This window comes from Ochotona curzoniae, unplaced genomic scaffold, assembly GCF_017591425.1.
Source record: "Ochotona curzoniae isolate NIBS_2020 unplaced genomic scaffold, NIBS_Ocur_1.0 scaffold_3208, whole genome shotgun sequence".
In the NCBI taxonomy this organism is placed as follows: Eukaryota; Metazoa; Chordata; class Mammalia; order Lagomorpha; family Ochotonidae; genus Ochotona; species Ochotona curzoniae.
The window spans coordinates 1,068,188-1,094,432 of NW_024467106.1; the positions used below are offsets into that span (position 1 = coordinate 1,068,188).

The 26,245-nt window shown below is 65.6% G+C and overlaps 1 protein-coding gene across 1 annotated transcript; it reads right to left on the bottom strand.

Moving 5' to 3' along the window:
- Nucleotides 1-404: 404 nt before the first annotated feature.
- On the bottom strand, nucleotides 405-25,499 carry SEC16A (SEC16 homolog A, endoplasmic reticulum export factor). The gene is given in 31 exon segments (XM_041004565.1): nucleotides 405-1,233; nucleotides 3,072-3,128; nucleotides 3,991-4,062; nucleotides 5,453-5,547; nucleotides 5,672-5,809; nucleotides 6,023-6,113; nucleotides 6,215-6,271; nucleotides 6,551-6,628; nucleotides 6,960-7,079; nucleotides 7,857-7,942; nucleotides 8,213-8,434; nucleotides 9,324-9,495; nucleotides 9,632-9,745; nucleotides 10,325-10,465; nucleotides 11,621-11,726; nucleotides 11,883-11,994; nucleotides 12,119-12,236; nucleotides 12,503-12,584; nucleotides 13,157-13,254; nucleotides 14,127-14,366; nucleotides 14,801-14,939; nucleotides 15,047-15,108; nucleotides 15,502-15,644; nucleotides 16,243-16,414; nucleotides 16,522-16,720; nucleotides 16,873-16,993; nucleotides 17,931-18,028; nucleotides 19,750-19,883; nucleotides 20,304-20,692; nucleotides 20,695-23,711; nucleotides 25,409-25,499. Coding segments are annotated over 30 exon segments (6,666 nt in total). The 5' UTR covers nucleotides 23,636-23,711; nucleotides 25,409-25,499; the 3' UTR covers nucleotides 405-1,164.
- Nucleotides 25,500-26,245: the final 746 nt, after the last annotated feature.

Genomic DNA, 26,245 nt, shown 5'->3' on the forward strand with positions numbered 1-26,245 from the left:
CCCCCCGAGGGCCGCGGCGCTGGGGCCCTGGTGGGCATGGCCCGGCTCAGCGCCGGCGTTCACCTGCGCCTGCGGGGACGCGCGCCGGCCCGAGGGGCGCCTGCAGCCGGGGGCGGTCCTCTCGGCGCCGGGAGGGTCGCCGCATGGCCGGGCGCCCGCGAGGCCCTGGAGGGGAAGCAGCGCGGCCTCAGGGCGACGGCTGAGCGTCCTCGCCGAGGTCCGCCCGAGCAACGGTCCGGCCCCGGGGCCAGCCCGCGCACCTCCGGCCGGCCGCCCGGGCCTCGCCGCGTCTCCGCCCCGCGCCCACAGCGCCCCTGGCGGCCGGAGGACCGCGACGACCCCGTGCGGACGGGCACCCCGCAGGCTCGCGACAGAGGACGAAGGAAACCAAGGCAGAGGCACTCAAGAGCGCAAAATATTTTATTTAACAATTTGCAGTGAAACGGTTTCATTTAGGAAAAAAATAGCAGCTCCCCTGGGGAGGCGAAGCCTCTTCCATTGATTGTGGCCAGGGAGAGGGTGGGCGGGTGAGGGGCCAGCGCCCCAGGAGGGCACCCCAAGGGCAGCCGCTGCCCAGAACACATGGCCCCGGGCAAGCACAGGTGCAGAACACGCGTGGAGCAGGGCTCTCCGGAGGGCATGCCTGCACAGTCTCCCCCAGGGCCGAGGCACTGCCACCCCTCCCCACGGTCCCTTAGAGGGACAGCCACAGTGCAACAGTCAAGGGAGCCTTAAAGCTGAGTCTGGGGGCAGTGGAGCTGCTGGAGTCCCCAGGTGGGGGAGGACTTGGGGGACGCAGCTTCCAGAGCCGTGACAAAGGGGCCCACTCCTGTCCAGCCATCAGCAGCTCTGCTGGCCAGTGGCACAGGCCACGTGGGAGGCCCAGGGCCCTGGAGCAGCCCTCGGCACCCCTGCGGGGACCACGCAGGCCAGCTGGGGTGCACAGTCCCCCACACGAGAGCTGAGGGCAGCCGGCCCTCCCCTCTTCGCCGCATGAGGAGCCCTTCAGTCTGTGGGCAGGTGCCCAGCTCGGCCCACCACGGGCACCTCACGGCAGTCACGCTTCACAGCAGCGCTTGGTCTCGCTGACGGGTGTGGGGTGGGCCACCGTATCCATGAGCTCGCGTGGGCAGATGCGGCATCCTGGCACCAGCGGGGACGAGGCTAGTTCAAAGGGGCATATCTCCTCTGGCCGATCCGCCCCAGCCTCGTGCTCCCGGAGACGGCAGGGGCCTGAAACACAGTGGGCGCAGGGTCCCGTCTCCGCCCTGGGACAAGCCGCCCCGGCCCCTGAGTGCTTGCAGAAGGACCAGCAACTTGGCACAAAGCCTACCCCGGGAACTACCAACCGACCAGCGTTCAGCCCAGCGCCAGCAGCAGGTGCCACATGGCACTGGGCTGCTGAGACTGAGCAGGGCAGGCCCAGCCTACCGTGCATCAAACCACAGGCAGTGCTCCTGGGGGGGGGACAGTGCTCCTGGGGGGGACAGTGCTCCTGGGGGGACAGTGCTCTGAGGGGGACAGTGCTCCTGGGGGGGGGGACAGTGCTCCTGGGGGGACAGTGCTCTGAGGGGGACAGTGCTCCTGGGGGGGGGGGGACAGTGCTCCTGGGGGGACAGTGCTCCTGGGGGGACAGTGCTCCTGGGGGGACAGTGCTCTGAGGGGGACAGTGCTCCTGGGGGGGGGGGGACAGTGCTCTGAGGGGCACAGTGCTCCTGGGGGTGGGGACAGTGCTCCCTGGGACAGTGCTCCTGGGGACTGCTGCCGCTGGGTACATGGGACCAATCCACCATGGTAGGCGAGGGCAGCCGAATGCCAGATGTCCCTCAGACCCCTAGAGACTGGTAGGGCAAAAGCAGCTGGGGGAAACCCAGGTTCCACAACATTCCCCGGGCTGAGGCACAGGGGCTCAAGGAGTGGATCAGACCTGGCAGGAGCCTTTGGGGTGGAATGACGGCCTCCAGCTGTGGGCAGGCTCCAGTCTCCAGGCACAGAGACAGCCTCCCTAGGGTGCCAGCTGGGTCAGTGGAGGAAGGTCCAGCCAGGGTGGGTGAGGCTGGCCCAAGAGGAGGCCCAGGGAGGTGGCTGGTATAGCGGACCGGAATGCAGCCCGCTCCTCAGCTGAGCAGTGGTGTGGATTGACACAGGCCCAGAAGGACCCACAGCACTCCTCAGCACTGTGCAGTCCTGTCTCCCCAGCCGCACCCGCTTCTTACACTCCCCCTGGTCAAAGCGACCCCTCCCGTTTGCTCCCCTGGCCCGCCGTCTGCACTGGCCCGCCGAGCCCGGCCCGGGAGCTCTCCCGATAATGTGGCCTGCAGTGCCCGCAGCGCCCGGCCTGGGGCTCCCCTGATAGAGCCTGCTTGGAGCTGAACTTCATTTTGTGTGAAGATCTGGCTCTGAACCCCAAATTTGAGCCTGGTAAGTGGAACCCAGGCTCTGCCTCCCCACTTGCGTGTTCACAGAGACCACAGCAGTGGGGTCCCCAAGGGAAGTGAAGGCAGCCACAGGGGACCCCAGAACCAGGCTCCACCTCGGGACAGGGCGCTGGGCACCAAGGATGACAGATAAGACAGGACTCAGCCCGGGCACCCGAGGCACCCACAGTGTGGCACAGGGGCCAACTCACTGCCTGCAGCGCCAGGGTCCCATGTGGCATCAGTACCAACCCTGCCTGCTCCCTGCTGATGGCCAGGGAAGGTGGCAGAGGATGGCCCAAGTTCCCGGGCTCCTGCACGCACACGGGAGACCAGAAGCTGCTGGTTCCTGGCTTCCCCGACCCAGTTCTGGCTGTCAGAGCCATTTGGGGAGTGAACCAGAGGATGGCAGATCTGTCACTCTCTAACTCTTTCAGATAAACAAACCACTTCTCAAATAAACTAAGCCCACTGCACGCTCAGAGACGCGGGCAGCAATGTGGAGCTGTGCGCAGGCCACCCAGGAGCAGCCCCAACGGTGGGCAGCGCCTGCAGCGCGGATGAAGCTCATGATAACCCAGGGTCTGTCCGCCGCTGTGACTCCCGGACCCCCTCGGCGACCGGGAGCAGCAGACACGGGGCGGGGCCACTCACCGGAGCCAAGCGTGCAGGGCTGTACAAGGGCACAGGAGCTCCGGGGTCTGCAGGGGCCTGCGACAGAGGAGCCGGTCAAGAGGCTGGACCACTGAGCTGTGGGTCCTTCCAGACCGTGCGCACATGGTACACTGTGGGTGCTGTCCCCCAGGTACCCACAGCAGCGTACAGGCTCATGGGCCTGAAGCCCCTGGCATGCAAGGAGCCAGCGTGCCTGGCACTCAGGCAACGTCCCATCTCCAGGGCTTTCACCAGCCAGACGTGACCTGCTGAGCAGAGCCGGTGCTGAAGCCTCACCCGGGCGCTGTGCCCCTGCCCGCCCCTGACCCAGGGCAGGGTGGGGTGGTCATACCAGGGCCCCCAGGAGAAACCCACAGAGGAGCAGCAGCAGGTGGGACAAGGAAGTCGGGAGCCCGTGTCCAGCCAGGGGGCTCTGTGCACGAGGGACTCCACCGCCAGCCGGGGCAAGCAAGGGCAACACGTGTCATGGGGACTCCCAGCCCCAAGGGCCTGACTTGCAGTGGTAATGCGCTCACTGCACTGCAGCCTCAACGCTCCGCAACAGCACACCACATGGCCGGGCCTGCCGGCTCTGCACGGAGCTGCTGCGCTGGAACCAACCCGACCCGACGGCAAAGTGTCCACCAAGAAACAGCCGCCCGTGCCAGCTGCCTGGGGGTCTGCCCAGCCCTTCGGCCAAGCCTATCTCCCTTCAACAACCTGGAGACTGGCTGGAGCTGATCCTGTGGGCTGGAGGGCCCCGCCCAGAGACGCTGCCAGCTGCTTCCTCATGTGCCCACTGGGGGCATCGCCTGGGACTTAACCCTTTGCAGGCAATTCAGCCCCACCCCCTCCTCCCACCATCCGCGTGGCCATCATGGACGTCATCTTGGGACGCGCGTGGTCAGGCACCCCTCACCTCTCCTCCCTGCAAGCCGTCTGGTCTGGAAAGGGGGACGTCAGGCCCAGGGGGCAGCACACCACCAGACGCCTGCAAGGGAAGCAAGCCAGCTGCCGGCTCCGCCCCCGGGCACCAGGTCTGCCTCTGGCCACCGGCTCCACCTCCGGGGCAGAGTCCATTCACGCCAGCGCAGTAAGGTGCTCACACCCAGACCCAGCACCCCGTTGTACTCGGCCTCTACAGCACCATGCTCGGGCTGATGCGAAGACCCCCAGGCCTGTTACAGGCTGTGGAGGTGCACGTGCTACCGGACGCCAACACTGCAGGGCCAGCGGTCAGCACAGCCAGGCGTCCTTGCGCTCAGAGGGACACGCCACAGTCCTTCAGACAGACAGGCGCACGTGGTGAGTGGGTGAGTGTGGAAGCCTTTTCCACTTCATTTTCACATTTTCACCGTGGCACCCCACCACAGTGCATCATGACGTGCACCGTGGCACAGTACCATGCTGTCACCATGACGATGCACCATGGCACGTTACCATGCTGTCAGCATGAGGACGCACCGTGGCACGTTACCATGCTGTCAGCATGAGGACGCACCGTGGCACGTTACCATGCTGTCACCATGACGACGCACCGTGGCACGTTACCATGCTGTCACCATGACGACGCACCGTGGCACGTTACCATGCTGTCACCATGACGACGCACCGTGGCACGTTACCATGCTGTCACCATGACGACGCACCGTGGCACGTTACCATGCTGTCACCATGACGACGCACCGTGGCACGTTACCATGCTGTCACCATGACGACGCACCGTGGCACGTTACCATGCTGTCACCATGACGACGCACCGTGGCACGTTACCATGCTGTCAGCATGAGGACGCACCGTGGCACGTTACCATGCTGTCACCATGACTACACACCGTGGCATGTTACCATGCTGTCACCATGACTACACACCGTGGCACGTTACCATGCTGTCAGCATGAGGACGCACCGTGGCATGTTACCATGCTGTCAGCATGAGGACGCACCGTGGCATGTTACCATGCTGTCACCATGACGACGCACCGTGGCATGTTACCATGCTGTCAGCATGAGGACGCACCGTGGCATGTTACCATGCTGTCAGCATGAGGACGCACCGTGGCATGTTACCATGCTGTCAGCATGATGCTCACCGTGGCATGTTACCATGCTGTCACCATGACGACGCGCACTGTGGTACCTCACCATGATCCCGTGGCACCCCTCTGTGCTTCAGTATGCAGGAACTCTCCCATCCTGACCCCAGCAGAGCCCTCTCAGCTTCCCCATGCAGCCCCCACCCGACACAGCCTCTCCCACTCCCCCCACTGTCTCCCAACGCATCTGCTGTCAGGTTACGGGGATGCACATGGGACACTGTGTGGCCAGGCCGGGGGGCAGGGGCGGGAACGCTCAGCAGGGGCATCCTGCTGCCCCACCTACCTTGGGTGACAGAGCAGGCTCTGGGTTGCTCAGGTGCTCGGCTGGTGCCTGGCCCTCCCTGCCAGCCCCATCCACAGGCTGTGCTTCTTCTGCATCTAGAGTGGGAAGCAGGGGTCACCATGGCAGCCCAATAGCCCAGCAGAGATCCTCCTATCCCTTAGCCACCTTGCAGCCTCAAAGAGGTGCAATGGCTAACACAGCCGCGCTGGCCCCGCATACCTGGATTTGGTACAAACAGGTTAGCAGGAATCGGGAGTGGCGCAAGCGGGGCGAAGAAGTCGGCGGGAGCCGGAGCTGGTTCCCGCCGCTGGGCCCCGCCAGGGTTGAGGATGTCCACGTAGCGGGCTCGGGTTCCACCTACAGGAGGGCGTGGGGGGCTCAGGGTGACACCCACAGCCCGAGGCAGGTGTTCACCCCCAGCTGGGACATACCCAAGCCGAGCACAGCAACCAGAGCTGCGGCTGCACCTCTGCCCAGGCACAGCTTGGTGCCAGCAGGCTCCCTGGCCTGCACCCTGACCCTCCGGGACCACAGACCACCTGCACAGCCTGGGCAGGGGGAGGCTGTTACCTGCTTTTCTAGAAAACACGTTCACAGAGGCTGCGGGGGCTGCTGGCGGAGCCCTGGGGAAGGCCGTGGGCGGCGGGGGCGGGGCCTTCTTCTGCGGATGGACAGGTCACTCAGAGACCCGGCCCGGACGGCAGGGCCTGCAGCAGACTGCCAGGCGGCAGCACAGGGCCCGGCCCCACGCACACAGCTTACCTCCTCTTCTGGCTCGTTTAGATTCACCCACTGGTTTTTCTTTTCATCCCAAACAATCTGTCAAATTTTTAAAAAGCAATGGAAAGCATCAGTGCACCGAGGTTGGTAACTAGAAATCTGGCAGGGGCAGCCCCACAGTGCCAGCCCCTCCGCCCCCTCCAGCCCCACAGTGCCAGCCCCTCCGCCCCCTCCAGCCCCACAGTGCCAGCCCCTCCGCCCCCTCCAGCCCCACAGTGCCAGCCCCTCCGCCCCCTCCAGCCCCACAGTGCCAGCCCCTCCGCCCCCTCCAGCCCCACAGTGCCAGCCCCTCCGCCCCCTCCTGCCCCCAGCGCTTACCGACTTGTTCTTGTCATCTGGCAGGTAGGCTTCCACCCTTCTCTTCCCAGGTAGCCAGCGCGAGAACCACGACTCACTCTAGACAGAACACCGCGGGCCTCCTGAGGACGTGGGGACCCAGTACCCGAGGGCCACAGGAACCCACAGTGCCCCCAGAGCAGCCAGCAGAGTGGGGGTGCAGGGCCAGGGGCCCGAGGAGGCAGCTGGCCACATGGAGGAGGGCCACCTGGCCTCGGAGTCTAGAGAAATGCCAGCCATGGTGGCACGGGCCTCTGTGTACCCTGGGCAGGAGGAAGGCATGTCTGCCCTTCCACCACAATGCCACTGCAGCCTGCTCAGCGTGTCCTGAGCCTCATGGGGCTGTCCCCCACGGTCACACCAGTCCCCACGGGGAGATGGGAGCCTTCACCTTCTTTTCCTCTTTGGCCTTCTTGACCACGGGCACAGGAGAGGGCGGCTGCGTGGACGCCACGTCAGCACGGTCCCAGCTCCCGGGGGTCTCTCCGTCTGTCACGGATCTCGGGGAGCTCTGTTGAAGGCAACAGGAGCCGGCTCAGCTGGGGCTCCCCGGGAAGCCAGAGGGGGCAGCTGGGCCCACCCAGGGGCCTGGGTGTGCAGAGGGTCCTGGCAGCGTGGGTGAGGCGGCCCCTACCTGGGGGCAGCTGGGCAGCCTCCTGGGTCCTGTTTAGAAGAGCTGGCCCACAGCAGGCAGCCCCAGGCTGCTCCCACGGGAGCTCTGGCACGTGGCAACTGCCACTGGCCGGGAGCAGGACAAGCCTCCGTGGGCATGGGCACGCTGACCCTGGGTGGGACAGCGCCTTTTCACAGCAAAGCCCCCGCTGATCAGAACAGCGTCCCCAGCAGAGCACAGCTCGCAGGCTCCGAGCCAGCACTCCATGAAGCCCGCCTCCTGTCCACCCGGCTGGGGCCGCGGCAGCAGGGGCCGACACCTCAGACCGCGTTCAGGAACCCCGGGGAAATGGGGTCCTTGCAGAAACGGGTGCAGCAGGGGAGCCCCCATGCTGCCCTCTACAGCAGCCAGGCTCAAGCAACCTCAGAAACTTTCTCTGAAAGCCCACTCTCACAGTGGGAGGATCTGCTCAGAGCCACCACCTCCCACGAGGGCACTGGTTCAAGTCCCAGCTGCTCCACTTCTGATCCAGCCCCCGCTCCAGCTCAGAACGGGCAATGCCCGGCTGCTGCTGCCCTTCAGGACAACTGCCTTTCGATGAAAATAAATGAATATTTTTTTAAAAATCTACTCATGCAGCTTTACAGAGAACACAACGTGAAAAGGAGACGGTACCAGGCCCGGGACGTTCTCGGCGAACTCCTCCTCGGGGTGCTCGGCCAGCGCGTCTCCAGCAGCTGAGCCCTGCAGCGGCAGAACCCCTGGAAGAGAGGTGTGAGGCACAGCGCCCTCTGCAGACCCCGAGCAGGGGAAGCCCGGTCCGGTTTGACAGCCAGGCAGTAGGCCGGGCACCAGGCCGAGCTGCCGTGTGGACACAGCTCACAGGAACATGTGTGGAGCAAGAGGCTGTGCACAGCCGAGGGCACCCCACACCCGGTCGGACTGCCCCCCGATGTCTGGTTTCCAGAACTTGCTTTGGGGGTTCCCCTCCCTGTGCACCACAGCCCCCAGGACAGCACCCCAGCACCCACCTGGGTCCTGGTTCCGGGGCTCCTGCAGTGTTGAGGTGCCTGACATGCCAGGTCCTGGGCATGGAGCTGTGGGCTCAGGCTTGGGGGGCTCAGGGAAGCCAAGCACAGAGCCCGGAGATCCATAGCTGGGGCCTGGCTCCAGCAGCCCCGGGGCTGGCAGCACTGAGAACATGGGCACCCTGGCGGGTTCGGCCAGCGGGCCGTCAGGGAGCACCTGGGGAGCTGCAGGGCACAGGGAGACACAGGCAAGGTGTCAGGCCAGCCGCGGCCATGGGCGGAGTTGGTGTGCAGCCTAGCACCGGCCAGTCACCTGTCCTGGGTGTGTCAGGTGGCCTTACCAACTGTCCACAGAGTGCGGGAAGCAGGCCACCAGCGGGCTGTGGACACAGAGCCTGCATACGCATCTACTCCCCAACCTGGCCACCCACACCGCCACTCACCCACCCACACTCACCCATCCACACTCACCCACCCCCACTCACCCATCCACACCCACACCCCCACTCACCCACCACTCACCCACCCACACCCACCCATCCACTCACCCACCCACACCCCCACTCACCCACCACTCACCCACCCACTCACCCACCCACACCCCCGCTCACCCACCCACACTCACCCATCCACACCCACACTCACCCACCCCCACTCACCCATCCACACCCACTCACACACATCCTTCCTTTAATCAGCCTACCATCCACTCAGCTCAACCCATAAACAAGGTGTATCTGCATGTTAGGGTCTGGGGGGGTCCTCACGGGGGGGGGGACAGGCGAGAGCAAATGCTTCTAGGGTAGAGGGCAGCAGAGGTGGGGGGCCAGGGAGGTGGGGGGCCAGGGAGGTGGTTAAGCCGAGTGGGGGCGCAGGCCCAGCCGACTAGGTCAGAGTGCTGGATACTGGGGCGGGGGGGGGGGGGAATCGGGCACAGTGGCCCAGGCTGGAGTGTGCTGCTGGGCACTTGGCGAGCCAGGCAGGTGCCTGGGAGGCCTGGGCCAGCCCTGCAAGTACCCAGGGCTACTGTGAGCCCCAGCTATGCCTGGTGAGAGGAAGGGGAGGGAGAAGCCAGGGGAGCAGGGCTCCCTCAGCCTGCGGGCGCAGGTCTCACCTGAAGGCAGCAGCCGCACTCCATGGCCTGGGTGCTCGGCACTTGGCACTGGCGGTGGTGCCAGCAAGGGGTTGTTGAACCCCGGGCTGTCGGATGGCTCTCCCCCAGAGCCTGGCGTGCTGGGACACGGCTGAGGGCCGGCCCTCTCGTGGCTCCACAGCAATGTGCCCTCCTAAGGGAGAAAGGACACTGGCAGCCCCTGCCATCGGCCAAGAGGGGGCACAGGCCGCTCCCTCCCTTCCCGGGGAATCGCAGCCCCCGCACACTGCTCAGATCCCAGCACGTGGACCACCTCCAGCACGCCGTACCTTCATCTGCCCCTCCACCTGTCGCAGCTGGGCCAGCCACAGAGGCTCCACAAACAGCTCCTCCTCCGGCTTCTCCTTCAGCTGAGGGTCGAAGAACCGTAACTGGGAGGCCACCTGCAGAGAGCCAAGATGCGGGCCCACGGCCGTGACGGCCACGCCCCGTGGGCAGTGCTGCCCTCCACAGGAGACAGGCTCTGGCCAGTGCCAGGTGCCATGGGACACACCTGGGTTGACCACGGGGCAATCTGGCCTCATGGTGCAATGTGCCAAGGCCGGTAAGGATGGGCCATTCCTGTTTGCTCACACTTCTGCCGAAGGCTAACTCTCCACAAAAAAAACTGGACAAGTTTACATGTGCCAAATGTCCATGGTGGAGCTACGGGGCGGGGGGGGGGCAGGCTGCAGGGCCACGTGCGGCACCAGTGGGCACCCCATGCTTGTCCCTGGGACTCCTTCGAGGCTCCAGAGGCCACGCTCTACACTGGGGCTTGCGATGGAGCAGCCAGCTGACTCAAGGTCAGTGTCACAGCAGGCTGACTCAAGGCCCGAATCCTTCCAGTTGTGTACACACACTGCCTAGCGTGAGCACTAGGCCCCTCCCGTTCTGAGGCCGCGTGGTACCCGAAGACGCCCCAGGCCCTGGAGTCGGCAGGGCTGTGGCCACGAGGGGCGCGGCACGATGCTGGGACACACCTGAGCTAGCTGGCTGACCAGCACCAGGGAGTACCAGTGTGGCTGCAGCAGGATGGTCCTGGCGATCACCTCGCAGTACTGCAGGGCCTGGGCGGCGAGCCCCATCTCCGCCAGGCGGCAGGAGTAGATGAACTTGAACACCTGCAACAGACAGCGGGGCTGCGGCTCGTCCGGCTTCCGCCTCGTCCCTCGGGATGCCTCGTCCGCTGCCCACCGCTCAGCCGAGGCCTTCATCCCTGCTTCCTCGGCGTTACAGTTCCCAGCAGGCGCTACACCAGGGCGTGCTGCCCGAAGGCTTGAGCCCGAGGACCCGCAGCTTCCCGCCCACTCACCCAGCTCCCTGACACTCACCCAGCTCCCTGACACTCACCCAGCTCCCTGACGGCCCCACCCGCCCACTCACCCAGCTCCTTGAGCCCCCAGAGGGCTGGCAGCTTCCCACCCACTGACCCAGCTCCCTGCAAATGTGCCTGGGGAAGACAGCAAATGACAGCCAAGGCCTGTGACCATGGAGGACTCGGGCTCCAGCCAGGCTCTGCCCAGGCTGCTACAGGCCCTGCCCAGGCTGCTACAGGTGTCAATCTTTCTCGGTCATTCTATGATTTGGAGAAATAAACCTTTCTAAAAGCAAAACAAAACAAAACAAAAACAGAACTAAATTCCAATGAAACTTGCTCTGTGTTCGACATGTCAAATGTCAGGGTTACAGAGAGCTCTTCCGTCTGCTGGTTCACTTCCCGGTGGCCAATGTGGAGCCAGGCTGGAGCTAGGAGCTCATTCCAAGTGCTCACGTGGGCACAGGGGCCCAGGCACTGGGCCGTCCTCTGCTGCGTTCTCAGGCTATCAGCAGGGAGCTGGATGAGAAGTGGAGCAGCCGGGACTTGAACCGCTGTCAAAATGGACTGTCCACATGACAGGCTGGTGGCTTTACTTGCTATGCCACCACCCTAACAACCAGCAGGTAGTAGAGCCTGCCCGAGCCCAAGACAGCCCCTTCCCCATGGCCATGGGCACACCCAACGCTGGGCCCAAGGATGCCCATCTACCAGGACCTGACACCACGCACGCAGGCCTTCAGTAGCGGGGACAGAGCACAGCCTGCCGTCTAGGGCAGCCCGGGCTCTGACTAGCATGGGTTCCACCTTCCTGGGAGGAATGCCTAGAAAACTTGCCACCTGCTCACAAATCCACAGCGTCTGGCTGGCACTCCCAGGACCTACCCTGGTGCTTGGCAAGGCCCACCTGGAAGCTGGGCGGGGCACAGGCATGGGCGCCCAGGGACCTGGCAGAGCTCACCTGGAAGCTGGGCAGGGTACAGGCGTGGGCGCCCAGGGACTGGGCATACTCGTAAGCTTCGGTCCTCTGAATGGCTTCATTGGTGGCAAACTTGAAAAACGGCAAACTGTTGAGGAAATAATAAGCAAGTTCTGATAGATCAAAGCGATGACGCGTCAGGAGCCACGGACAGGGCCCGGCACACGGGGCATACACGGGGCCCCACGAGCCAACGTGTCCACGTTCGGGGGATGCAGAGGGCCCCCTCTCCCTCAGTCCTTACCTGTGACTGGATCCGATCAGCACCAACTTGGCCGTTTTCTTCGTGTACGCCCCGAATCCCACCTGGGCCATGAGGTAGCAGAAGTGCGCGGCGTCCAGCAAGCCCTTGGAGGCTGGGGACACAGAGCAGCGCTGGCGATGGCAGGTCTCCTGGCAACCCAGGAGGCCACCAGCAAAGACACACAGGGTGATCAGCAAGCCACACCGACAGCCGCCCACCCTTAGCCCCTGGCCCACCTAGAGTGTCGCCCATTGTCACCATCGTCCTGGACTCAACATCCACATTGTTGTTCAAGTTGGACAAAACCATAGCCAGATGGGGTCTCCAGTCTCCCCATTTCTCGTCTCCACAGCACTGCAACCAGAGGAAACCCCACAATGCACACCACGGACGCAGGACTTCAACTCCACGGTGGCTGAGCCCAAGATCCACTGCTCAAGAGCCCAGGCTCCGCCCCAAGATCACAGGCTCCGCCCCAGATCACAGGCTCCGCCTCCAGATCACAGGCTCCGCCTCCAGATCACAGGCTCCGCCCCTGGGATCACAGGCTCCGCCCCAGCCAGGACCCCCTCCCCCTGGTGCAGTTGGTCCCAGCCAGGGCAAAACCTCGGAGCCCGCACCGTGGACGCGGCAGGCATGCGCCCAGACATGAGCTGATAGATGGTCTGCAGAGGGTCGTTGATGGGCAGGCTGTTGGCAAACCTAGGGAGACGCAGACACAGAGTTGACCTGGCTCAGTCAGAAGGGAGGCGGGCCCCAGCACCCCACTCGTCCAAGTGTCCAACAAGCATCTCCACCTAGCAGCGGGTGAGACAGTTGGTGGAGCTGCTGCCCGAGGTGCCAACAGCCTAGATAGGAGTGTCCTGTGGGAGTCGTGGCTAGTTTCCCGTCCAGCTCCAGCTAATGCGTCCAAGAGATGGTGCCACCACACCCACAGTCCCTGCCACCCGTGGGGGGGACCCAGAGGGGGCGCCCGCTCCTGGGCTCAGCCAACCCAGCCTGGCTGGCGCAGGAGTTAAGGGAACGAGTCGGGCTGGAAGCCTTCTGTGTCATTCTGCCTTTCAAACACATACATTTTCAATTTAAAAAACTGCAAAAAATGGGGACGAAGAGCTTCTGTGAAGTTTTACAGAGAGGAACTAAAGCTGCCAGAAAGACAAGCAGCACCCAGGGGAGGGCCCAGGGGCTGCTCTGCACCGGCCACGCGGAGGCCAGCAGCACCCAGGGGAGAGGCCCAGGGGCTGCCCTGCCCAGGCCGCGCGGAGGCCCTGTACCTGGTCATGACGCGGGCGTGTGTCCGGCTGTCCATCTTGCTCGCAAGCAACAGCGCGTGCCCCCACAGGCCGTTTTTCATTGCAGACTCTAACGCATCCTGCAAAGGACGCCAGCGATGGGGTGTGTGTGGCGGGGGGGTGGCACGCAGCCCACAGGCCATCAGGGCCGCGGGCCAGCCAGCAGCACGCTGCTCCCCTGCCCCAGGCCTCCGCGCTACAAGCCACTCGCAACACCTGCCACCCTAGCACATTGCTGGGCTGGAGCCGCAGCCCCGCTGCCCGTGCGGGAGACCAAGAGGGGGCTGCACACTCCCGGCGCTGGACTGGCCCGGCCTCAGCAGCTACAGACATCTGGAGAATCGCCAGAGGTTGTCAGCTGCCTGCCAGCTCCTTTTTTAAAGGTTTACTTATGTTTATTGGAAAATCAGATATACAGAGAGGAGGAGAGACAGAAAGGAAGATCTTCCAACCAATGATTCACTTCCCAAGTGATTGGTCAGGGCTGAGCTGATCCAAAGCCAGAAACCAGGAGCTTCCTCCAGGTCTCCCACGCGGGTGCAGGGTCCCAAGGCTTTGGGCCGTCCTCGACTGCTGTCCCAGGCCACAGGCAGGGAGCTGGATGGGAAGCGGGGCTGTCGGGGTTAGAACCGCCCCTGGGATGCCGGCACACCCAAGAAGAGGAGACTGCCACGCCAGGGCTCTGCCAGTCTTTCAAAAACCAACAATAAAGAGAAGAAACACTGCATACACACAGCAGGACACCCATGGGGCACAAGGCTGGCATTTCCTGGCACTGCCCCAGCGGTGCCCACAAGCAGAGCATGAGCAACAATTTGCAGGCAGACACGGCCCTGGCAACAGGGGACCCCGGCCCTGAGCCCAGTGGGGTGGGCAGCAGAAGTGGGCACTCTGGGACAGCCGGGCCAGCAGCCAGGGTGACTGGGGTGGCGGGCCGGGGCCGGAATCCCACCTTCTTGCGGCCGTAGAGCAGCAGCTCTCGGAAGCGCTCCGTCTCCTTGTCCAGCGCGCTGGCGGCCGTCGGCGTGTCGGTGAGGAACGAGAGCTGCGCCTCCCCGGGCTCCTCCTCCGCCTGCTCCACGACCTCGTTCGTGAAGTCGATCAGGTTCGCCTCGTTGGGCGACTTCCCAGGAAGCCACGCGGTCCCGTGGTCTCGTAACAGCAGCTCTGCAGTGTCCGTTCCCACCACGGTCTGCAAGGTCCACAGGGATGGGCAGAACGGGACACACTGAGGCAGGAGTGGGCTTCCCAGCAAGGGCCACTGAGTGACGCCTGGCAGAGCACGCAAGGCCCTTGCTGTGGCCGGGAAGTGGTCTCCCACAGCCTCCCGGGAGCAGCGCCCACGGCAGCCCGGCCCGGGATCCCAGCCTGCCGTCCGACATGTGGAGCCCAGCAGGGCTGCCAGAGGCCAGCCTGGGCCTGGGGTTCCCCCACAACTGGGCTAAGTAACCAGCGGCCGAGTCAGCCTCAGGCGTCTCGTACAGCAACCAAAACGCCCTGATGGAGCCCAGTCTGCCCTCGGCCGGGCCGCAGGCCCCCCAGGCTGCCGAGACCCCAGCCCGGACCTCTGCGCACCCCCGAGCACAGTGCAGCAAGCAGGCGTGCCTGAAGGCCCAGGGAGCCTACCCCGTTCTGTCTGCACAGCAGGGTGACCAAGTCCCACAGGAGAGCTGCAGATTCTTTGTCAACTAAATTTTCATTCTGCAAACACTTTGTAGCTTTGTTCTGCGCAAAATTAATAACATCCACTTTATGGGTGTCATCTCTGGAAAAGAACACAGGCTCAGTGAAGAGCAGGCACGCGGCCGGGCCGAGCTCAGCGCCTGTGAGCGCCTGCCGTGCGCACGCGGCCCGTGTGGCGGGGGCACATACTTGCCAAGAGGGCCTGGGAACAAACGTAGCTCCTCCTGCTCGGCCGTGTGCTGCAGCAGGATCTGCAACGAGAGGGCAGGGGGCCTGTGGCAGCGCGGGGGCAGAGGTCCCGCCCCCCGGCACGGGCAGCATGGCGCGGCCTGTGCGCCAGGACCTTCTCTTCACTAGAGAAAGGCATCTGGCCACCAGCCGCAGGGGGATGGCCCAGGGCTGTCACAAAGGCAGCCCACTGCCTCAGGCGCCTGGGGAGGGAACCAGCAGGTGAGAAAATCTCCCTCTGGGTCTTAAAAATGAATAAATCTTTAGAAAAAAATGCAGCTGCATTAAATCCAAATCTAAACCCAGAGCAAACGCTTCCAATCTTGACTTCCAGGAAGCTCAAGGCCGGAAGCGCAGGGCTGGCCCGGCGGCCCAGTTCACCGCTCGTGGCGGCCAGTCCACGCGTGGGGCCTCACCTCCATGCTGTGGATCTCCACCAGCGCTGGCTGCCCGTCCGAGGGCATGTTTGGAACCACTCGAAGGAGCTGACCACCAGGACCGAACCTGGCGCAGAGATGAGGCGCCGAGAACTTCTCGGGTGTCGTGGATCTAGACAGAACTGCATGGAAACCAACCAACAGAGACACCCAGCTGGCCCCCGGCGGGCTTCTCACCGAGGAACCCACACGGGGTGCTGGGCCCTCAGGGCCAGGGCTGTAACTGACACGTCCTGACCGACAGCAGGCCTCACGCCTGCTGAGGGAGCCCCTGCTGCCTGCAGCCCCTCAGCCCTGGCCACGGCCCACAGAGCATCTGGGCACAGCACTTCTGCTGTGCCAGGCCAGGGAGCCCCGGGGCGGCCACCATGGGCGGTCACGAGCCCATCAGCAGACGGGAGCTGCTGGCATGGCGGCACAGTGGGCAGGGTTGGCCTCTGCCCCGATGGGGAGACCCAGAGGAAGTGCCTGGCTGTGGCCTGTTCTTGCAGCCACTGGGTGAGCCAGCAGACAGAAGATCAATCTCTCTCTCTCTTATTCTTTCAAGTAAACACACAGATCTTGAAGCAAAGAAACCAAAAACGCATTTTCTAGGTACAGCAGCGTGGTAACATGTGGGGCCGAGCTGAGGCCAGGGACAGGACAGGCTGGCAAGGGGAGCCAGGCTGACTCTCCCTGATGCCTCGGGGACCGAGCGCCCACCACCCCGCTGGCACGCACCTTGCTCCCCAGGGTGCCAGCTGGGGTCGGCGGAGTAACCGTAGTCTGGGAAGCCGTGGCCACTGTTGACGTTGCCGCTGTAGGCGCCATCCGAGTAACCACCGTGAAAGGAGCCCGGCGCCGGGGCCTCGTAGGCATCGGCCGACACCATGTGGTTCCTGTAAACCTGACTCTTGGACAAAGCAGACAGAGGACGTTGGTCCCGGCGGTGCCAGGCTGACCGCTGACCCTGCAGGGAGCGAGCGCGCCCCCAGCCCCCCAGCCCAGGCCTCCCGTCACCTGGTGCGAGTGGGCGCTGAGGCTGCTGCGTCGGCTCTGCAGGCTCCGCACGCTGCGCAGGCTCCGGGCCGAGTGCTCACTGTGCACGCTGCGCCGGTCCGCGTCCTCCCCGTAGGCATCGCGGGGCGGCTCGGGGTCGTCGTCGAAGCTGCCCGTGATGCGGGGGTCATACCTCCAGTGGTCATCGCACTTGTCAGACCTGGAGAGCGGGGAGGGCGCGCCGGGAGGGGAGCCAGGGTCACAGGCCGGCCTGGCACGTCCTCCTGTCGCACAGCTGAGATGTGCACGAAGCCCACGCACGCCCTGCAGCCGTGAGCACCCGGGCGTCAGGCTCCAGGAGCCAGCACTGACCTGTCGCCGTAAGCCGAGCTCTCCTTCCCGTACGGCTCGTACTCGCTGTCGTGCCAGTACCTCCGCTCGCTGGCCTGGCCGTCCCGGAACCTAGAGCCGTAGTGGTAGCGCTCCCAGCGGTCTGTGGGCGAGGAGGGCCTGGTCAGTATGGGTCACTCAGGCCAGGGACCTGCTCTGACTTGCGGGAGAAGCTTCTCAAGGCCCACTCTGCTCCTCACGGCTGGAGGCCGGGCACAGGCTTCTCAGGGCAAGTGCTTCTGACTGAAGGGGAAGGCTGCCACCAGCCACCCTCAGGAAGCTCCTCTCTGGGCACGGCTGCTACCTGCCAAGAGGTACTTCCAGCACTGCGGTCTTAACACATCCTCTCACTGTGACCAGAGGCTTTCAATGACCTCCGCGGAAAACGTCAGCTCAGAAGGGGCCCTTACCATTCAAAGCTGCCACCACTGGGCCACCGCCCAGGTGCTCCGAGGGCTGGGTTGAGCTAGCAGCGTCCCCTGCCGCCTGCCCACTGCTAACAGGTGCCAATGCTTAATGGGAAAGCAGCCCTGCGGCAGGGAGACAGTGGGGCTACCCTGCCAGGACCAGAAGGGTCTGAGGGCACAAGCGACCAGCAGGGCCATGAGGGCAAGGGCGGCTGGCCTCAGCTCCCTGTGCTCTGTGGATGCTCTGCCACCGCGGGGTGGTCTCTGTCCTTCACCGGCCATGGCAGCCGCATGCTGGATCAGCCACTGGGCGCAGGACCAGCGGAAGCAGGGCTGGCATGACCAAGCAGGCAGCCTGTCACTTCAGCCAGCTCACACATAAGCCGTCACAAGTGGACATGAGCACGCGAACTACTGGCCACTGTGCTCTGCTGGAAAACCCGAGAAATGTGCCGACAGGGGAACAGATCCACAGGACTAACACGTACCCCCTTAGTGACAACCCATACGCCCAGCACAGCACCAAGCACCCTCCACTACGCCGGCTCCTGCAGAACACCAGGAGGGTGTTTTGTTGAGCAGCCCCGTGGCAGTGCCCGAGCCAGCACGCGCAGCCCGGCGCCGCGCCGTTACCTCCGTAGTCATACTGGCCCGAGTAGTACTGGCCGTAGTAGTCAGTCTGGCTGCTCCAGCCGCTCTTGGCGTCCAAGTAAGCTTCCGGGTAGCTCGGCCTGAAACACACCAGGCATGCACCTCACGCTGTGTCTGAGGGCAGGCCTGCCACCACACGGCCAGCTCCACGGAGGCCACTCACGCACGCCATGCTGCATCCTGGGAACGTGAGCTCCGCACAGGCAGTGCGTACCACGCAGCGTGGATGTGAAGACCCGCCCCGCCCCTGCCGGAGACGAAGTGCCACCGCTCACTCCCAGCATGCGCAAGCAGGAGGTTCGTGTCAGAAGCCAGCCACGAGCGCACGTCCTCGGTGCAGGTGTGAGGTCTCCACTGCCGGCCACACACAGGCCCTTAAGCTGAGCAGCTCACGCCCTCTGCACTGACACGCTGCTGTGTCTCCTGGCACGGGCGTCCCCATCTGGAGGGCTGGCCAGCTGGGCCCCTGTCCCTCTCCTAGGCACCTAACAACCCAGGCCTCACCCCGGCTCTAACTGAAAAAGCAAGAGAACAGTCAACCCTAAGACCATTTAGTACTCTCAAGAAAGCAGTTGATAGCATCCAGGGGCCAGTGCTGTGGTGAAGCAGGCTCCGCTGCCAGCTAGCGTGCCAGCATCCCATACGGGCACCAGTTCAAGTCCTAGCTGCTCCACTTTAGGGAAAGCAGCTGACTGAGAGCTTGGGCCCCTGGGTCACGTGGGAGGCCAGAAGCTCCTGCTCCACTTGGCCCAGCCCCAACTGCAGTGCAATAAACCAGCATACGGAAGATCTCTCTTAACGCTGCCTTCCAAACAAACAAAACAAAGCTCAAACAAAGAACGCTTTCTATCAGCCGTGTTCCCTCTTAGCCACACTCCACGTAAGACTGGATTTCCAGGACACGACTTCACTCACACCCCTGCAGCGCAGCTTACGGGTCAGTCTGGCTGTTGGAAGCCAGGCAGGGCTGCCACCAAGGCAGCCGAGGGCCCACCCAGCCACCTGCTGCTTGGCCATGGCCATGACGCACGCCTGGCCCTGCCCGGGCGCGCCTGCGACATGCTGAGGTTTGCCGAAGACGTTCACAGCCCCGCACCCACAATCCCTGCGGGAAAAGTCCCGCCAGCAGTCCCGAGGGAGGAAGGCCTGCGGGCTGTCAATTCCAAGTGCTGTGCAGGTGCACAGCAGGTGGCCTAGGACAAAGCCTCTGCCCAAACCCTGGACGGCGGGGATGGAGGGGACAGTGGGGACGGCAGCCCCGAAGATTCCACCGGCCTCTCTGCCACATCCCACGGCCGGAGCCGGCGGCAGGGACAGCTGGCATGGAGGCTGAGCACGGCTCGTCTCCCTGTGCTCCAAGGCCAGAGCGCTCCAAGCTTCTGGCCTCAAGGGACCAAGTGTGGCTCAGAGCCAGTGGAGGTGCCCTCAGCCTGGCCAGCTCGCAGGCCTTCAGCTCAGGGCCACCACACAGGTCCAAGACCTGAGCACCCCCAGGCCCACGCTCCTGGGACCCTGGTCAAACTCTCCTGTCAACAAACGGCCAGAGCCAGGGATGAGCCTCCCTCAGCCACCGACACATGAAGGCTGGCTTCTCCGTGCTCCGTTAGCCCTGACTCCTCACTCGGCAAAGGCTAGTGCGCGCCGTACCTCGCAACTCCACAACCAACACCAGGCACTACGGGGGTTCAACTGGTGCGATTCTTCCAGGTCCAGCACCGTCCCTGGCACTGGGTAACTGCTGCAGCTGGCCACACGGCCATCAAGCAGGGCAGAGGGAGGCAGTGGTGGGAGGGGCTCGCACCTGGCAGCAGGCCGGTCTGAGCAGTGACTTGCTCGCGAGCTGGGTCTCTCGGGCTCCGCGTAGCGGTAGGCCTCGGCGTACGCAGATGCTGCGCTGTCGTAGGGCCTGTAACGAGGCTCGTACCCGTACATGTCCTGCAGGAGGGACGCGGCAGTGTCAGTCCGACTGAGAGCAGGGGCCAGCTACAAGCACAACAGATGGGCACCGAGGAGGCCACGCCCAGGGCAGGCAGCCCACCCCAAGACAGGCCCAGGCACCAGTGTGTCGGAGGACAGCTTTCAGGGACCAGGCCCACATGAGGGGGTGACCAGGCTTCCTGCCTGCTCTGATCCGCACCTCCAGGCAGCCCCCAACAGCAGCCAAGGGCCTCTCCTGTTACCTGGCCAGGATGGCCAGTTAAGACACCCACGCAGGACCTACTGGGCACGGCAGAGCTGCGCTCACGAGGCCCGGCAGAGGGATTGGGGAGCACTTTTGAGTTCAGCTGAGGCAACACGAGCACCCTTACCCCGGGCACCACCCTGTGGGCACCCCGCCCTCCAGTTCCACCATACCTGGTAATAGAGGGCAGCAGGGCCAGGGTCTGCCGCGTAGGGCGAGGCGTACGGCGGCGGGTAGGCCTCGTACAAGGGCCTGTAATAGTAGTAAGGGGCCAGAACCTGAGGCGGTGGGCCAAACGTACTGGGGTGCAGCCACGGCTGCTCCGCCCGCACGGCTGCCTGACTCGAGCCAGCAGGCAGCGCCGAGGCGCTGGAAGACGGAGGTGGCCGTGGTAGTAACTGTGGGCCCGCGTCAGCTGGAGCGGGACTGGCCGGTGGCACCTGCTGGGACTGTGCCTGGGCAGGCAGGCCCTCAGAGAACGCTGCTGTGGGTGCATGTGGCATGGAGGTCTGCTGCTGGGGGGCGGCTGGGGTTTGCTGGGCTCCTTCTAAGCCAGGCTGCTCTGTCGCCACCTGTCAATGCAAACAGCCGGGTCACATACCCCAGGCCCGAGCTGGCCAGGCCGACTGGCCTGCGGGGGCTAAGCAGTTGGGCTCTCTGCACCGGGCGGCCTGTCCACTCGGCAGCCCCACCGGGCGGGAAGCCCAGGCCTCTGCCCCTCCGGGCGCCGACAGCGACTTGCCTTACTGTTCTCAGGCCCCGAGGTGCCGCCTGCCCCGCCGGGCTCGGAGGAGACACTGCCTGCACGGTCACTCTTGCGGCTTTCTGGGGCCACGTTCCTGGGAGCCGGGTGGGATGGCAGCTGAGCCAGCGAAGCAACGGGCTGGCTGGAGGGCACCTCAGGAGCAGCAGGGCCTTGGGGACCCCGGGCCGGGCTGGCGGCAGAGCCAGCTGGGACCCCGCGCCCAGATGTACTGTCCCCGGAGTCCCTGCCAGGCACTGATGTCTCTCCTGCCGCAGCATCCCCCCAGCCCTGGCTCTTGTCACGGGGGCCTGACGAGGACACAGAAAAATTAAGGGGCTGAGCCAAGTCATGGCTCTGATCGGGTTGGGCGATCAAGACAGGCTGATTCTGCAGGGACTCCGTGGGCAGCCAAGACAGCAGGCTGGCATAGGCAGAGCCTGCCCGCACAAGCACCTCCTCGGCCCCCAGCTCGGGAGGGTTCTCCAGGTTCCCCGAGGCACCCAGGCCGTCTCGGCTCAGCTGTGGCCGGGACTGCACCTCTGGCGGCCCCTCCTCTGGGGGCTGCATGACCGCAGGTGGCTGAGGCCGTGCGGGCACGGACACGGCGGGGGCGGCGGGCGCCAGCAGGACACTTCCACTAAAGTCCGGAAGCTCACTCTGGGCCCACAGCGTGGTCACTGGGCTCTCACACTTCACGATGCCCTGCACCCTAGCCGAGGGCCTCTTCTCAGCCCCTGGATGTGGGTGCCCATGCCCGGCTTCCACAGGGGTGCCTAGAGGCGGGCAGAGCGTCTCCATGTTGTCTGGCGGCTGTTCCAGGTTCCCAGGGGAGGCGTCGGGCAGCACGCGCTGCAGCCGGCTTTGGGACTCTCTCACTTCACCCGCCATGCTGGCACGATCCGCCTCAACTGGTCTTAAGTGGGACTTGACCGGCTCAAAAGAGCTGTTGGCGCTCGTCTGGAACACGCCCACAGGTTTAGGGGGGCTGGGAGTCGAGGGCTGAGACCGGCTGGGGGCGTAGCCGCGGCTCCCGGGACCCACGTCCTCCACCTCTCCCCCGACAGGAGAGCAATCAATCTGCTTAAAGAAACTCCCCGGGCGGTCGTCCTCGGGCTTCCCGACCTCCTGCTGGATGAAGGTGCCGACCGGCTCCTGCGGCCTGGCTGGACCGGACAGCCTCCTGGGGCCCTGGGCACAGTAGCCACCAGGCACGCCGTCAGGGCACACAGTGGGGGAGACGGCGTCGGGGGCCTCAAGGTTCGTGCCCCCCGCTCCAGCAAGGTCCGCAGTGCTGGGCCTGGGGACGGTGTAACCTGGAACGGACCCGTAGAACTGGTCGCCCACACAGGGTTCTGGGCCCGGGGGCTCACGAGGCAGGACCTCCTGGTTCTGAGCAAACTCTGAGTTCTCATCATCGTACCGGGCGCCCCCAGCTCCGGGCCCCTCGGCGACCCGAGCGTTGCCCCACACACCGCCAGCACCCTCCACCTCCGCGCCGCGCTGGACGCCTCCGGGCTGAAGGAGGTACGGCTGTGTCTCTGCCCACGGCGGTGGCGCGGCCTCGGCTTGGTACGTGCCTCCCACTCCTCCGAGGGCAGGCAGGGGCAGATGGCCCAGGCCCGGGCTGGAGGACAGACCACCGCGGTCTGAGGCGCCAGCAGACTCCGCCGGCTCCGGTGGGAGATTCTCCTGGTTCTCTCTCTCCCCCCTCTGGAAAAACCTCGAGCGCGCCGCGGAGTCGGCCTCCGGCAGGGCCCAGCTGGCCACAGAGCCCGCGACGTGCGGCAAACGGCCTTCGGGGCTATTCTCCTGCAGAAGGGCACTCCCCAGGGCCGGCCCTGGCACAGGTTCCCTGTTCATCCCTGGATGTGGCCGCAACTCTGGGCTGGCCCATGCGTTCACCGTCCTGCAGCTCTGCCCGAATGCCTGTCCAGGAGCAAAGGGGCTGGACGCGAGGTGGCGGCTCTGCAAGAAGGCCACCTCGCCCCCTCCATCTCCCGCCGCAGGTGCTGAGATCTGCTGGTCGAAACCTGGCCCCAGATGCTGGCGGGGTGCAGGGGGGATCTGGGGTGCTGCGCTCTGAAATGAGCCTTCGGAGTAGGTGGAATGCCGCTGGCTTGGGGGCGGTGGGCCCCACTGTTCTGGCACCTGCGGGCGAGGCTGAGGGAAGGGGGCCGCTGTGGGTACCGGCACGCTGGCACGCAGCTCATGGTCAGGCCGAGGCAGGCTGGCAGGCGGCTGGCCGCTGGAAACCTTGTCAGGAGTCACGGCTGGAATGTAGTGAGGTGGATGCGGGGGGGCCCAACTGTCTGGCTGCAGGCCGGGGCCGACCTCTGCAGCCCTGTCCGTCAGAGGCCCCGGCAACACCACGGCGGGCGATCCACTAGCAAGCTGACCAGCATCGGCTCTGGACTGCGATGCAGGCCCCGGCGCAGGTTCACAGGGTCCCTGGGAGCCGTCTCCAGTGCTGGCGTGGGGCATAGGCAAGCCCGGGCACTGGGAGAGCCCTGTTGGCACTGGGCCCTGAAAAGCAGGCAGGCTGTTCTTGGGGGTGTTGCCAGGCAGGGGGCCTTGCAGTGTCTGTCTGCTGAAGGCAAATGGATCGGTCACAGGCTGCAGGGGGCCGGGCAGCGGGGCTGTCGGGGCCGAACCAGCAGTCCGCTTCCTGTAGGGGCTGCTGACCCAGAGCAGCCCGCGAGGGGTCCCCGCCGGAGGAGGGCCAGCCACACTGGGTGGGACTGCCTGGGGCGGCGGCTGCATGACTCCCTCCACAGGCAGATGCTGCTCCCTGGAGTGGGTGGGAGGGAACACACACTCCCTCGACGTGAACTGAAACCTGAAAACAAAGGCATCACAGTGGGCGTCAACACGCACCCCAAGTCCAAGGGAGAGACTGACAGACCACCCCCCAGTCTGCTCCCCCCGGCCCAGGGCCACCCCTCGGCCTGCACCCCCCAGCCCAGGGCCACCCCTCGGCCTGCACCCCCCCAGCCCAGGGCCACCCCTCGGCCTGCACCCCCCCAGCCCAGGGCCACCCCTCGGTCTGCTCTCCCCGGCCCAGGGCCACCCCTCAGTCTGCTCTCCCCGGCCCAGGGCCACCCCTAGGCCTGCACCCCCCAGCCCAGGGCCACCCCTCAGCCTGCTCTCCCCGGCCCAGGGCCACCCCTCGGCCTGCACCCCCTGGCCCAGGGCCCCACCCCCGGCCTGCTCCCCACGCCTGCTCCCCTGGGCCCAGGGCTGCCCCTCGGCCTGCTCCCCCTCAGCCCTCCAGTGTCTGCCACAGGCACAGGCTGGGGGTCTGGGAACAGGACTGCAAGCTGACTATGGCTGCCACACCATGAGGCACCTGCTCCAGGACCACAGGGCTCTGTCTCCAGCCCACTGCCCTGCCCTGCTCACCTGCTCCTGCTGCTGGGCTGCCCACGCTCTCCTGTTACCCCTGCCCCGGTCCAGAGAGCAAACAAGCCGTCCGCCGCGTGTCCCCTCCCAAGGGTGAGGGCTCACAGCGCCTGCTTCCGCGGCAGGCCACCTGGGCGCACACTCTGCCTGCCTCTGGCCCCGCCCCCGGGCACTGGATGTCAACAATGGTGACGCAAACACAGGGTTCCCACCACGCCCGCGGGAGACCTGGCCTGAGTTCTTGGCACTGGCTTCACTGGACAGGAACTAGCACTCACTCGCAGACAGAAGCCTGGGTCTGAGCGTCCACACTCTTGAACCAGTTAGCACAGTAGGAACCAAGTACACTGCCTCTGCCTCACCACGGAAAACGGAGGCTTAGTGCGCTGGTCCTCCGCTGCAGCATCAGCAGCCTGGACGGACACCGGTTCAAGTCCCTGCTGTTCCACTTCCCATCCAGCTCCCTGCCTGTGGCCTGGGAGAGCAGCCGAGGACGGCCCAAGGCCTTGGAACCCTGCGCCCGTGTGGGAGACCAGGAAAAAGCTCCTGGCTCACGGCATGGGATCGGCTCTGGCCACTGCGGCCACTTGGGGAATAAACCAGTGGACAGAGAACACCTCCTTATGTCTCTCTCCGTAACATCTTTCTTCCCCTCAAAGATCTCATTATTTCCCAGCTGGACCAGGAACCAAGGCTGCATCTCAGCCCGGGGCAGGCGCAGTGGGCAGGGACGCGCAGGGCAGCGCTGCACGGGAGCACCACCAGCCGCGGGGACGGCTGAGGCCCCGTGCGGTGGACGGAGGCCGTGCGGTCCGGCTCCCCGCACGCCGCAGGCGCCCGGTCCTCCTGGCCACCAGCCCTGACCACGCGTGAACCCCGCCCCGTGACAGGCACCCGGAAGCACCGGCGCTGGCAGGCTGCCGGGGTGCCGGGGCTGCAGGGCGCACGGCGAAGCCCGCGGAGGGCCGGCCTGCCGCCCACCTGCTGCCCGGGCTGACCCGCAGCGGCTCCCGGCGGCCCTGCCCGCGGCTGTGCGCCCGCCGCGGACACGCGTGCCAGGCCGTGCGCGCGACGTCCCCGCGCGGGGCCAGGGCCCGGCCGGCCGCTCCCCCGCGTCCCTCGGCCCGCGCTCACCCGCCCGTCCGGCCGTCCGGCCGTCAGCGGCCGCAGCTGGGAGCCCACCCGGCGCCGGACACGGGCCGAGGCGCCGCCGACGCCGCCGCAGCCATCTTGGCACCTCCGGCTCCGGCCGACGTGTCGGGCGGCGACGTCAGCGCGCCACGCCCCTCGCCGCACCCTCAACCAGTCCGAGCGCGCTCCGTCCCTGCGCCCCGCCCCCTGCCCGCACGCTCACCCAGTCCTGCCCCGCCACGTCCGCTTGCCCCGCCCCCCAGCAGGTGTCCGTCTCCTGGCCTCGGGAAAAGCTTCCGTCCCGCCCCCAGCGTGAGCCTGCACCACGCCCCCGTTCCTTCTCCCCGCCCCCTGCCCGCAGGTTCACCCAGTCGTAGCCCGCCACGTGGCTCGCCCCGCCCCGGCCCCGCCCGCGCCCACCTGCCCTGCTGGGCACTCGGGGTCCGTCCCGGCTGCGGCCTGCTCCGTGCGCAGCTCTTTACGCGTCGGAGGAGGCGCGAGGACCCGCGATCCTGCTGCCCACGCCTCCGGGGAGAAGTCAGCTCGGAAGGAGCGGCGCCAGCGCCTTCGGCTCCCGAGAGCGGCCGCTGCCCGGCGCACGCGCGCTCTGTCCGGCCTGCCGTTGGCCTCGGAGACGGGCGGCCGCGCATGCGCCGCACCGCCGCGCCCGACTGCGCCTGCGCGCCGTTGCCTGGTTACGGCTGGCGTGGGCACGGGGACCGGTAGGGGACCCCAGGCCCGGGGCGCTCATCCGCGCTACTCACCGCGCCACTGACCGGGGGCCTGCGAGACCCCCGGCGCGCCCAGGCGCCGAGCCAGGCTGCGTCCCCGGAGCGGGCG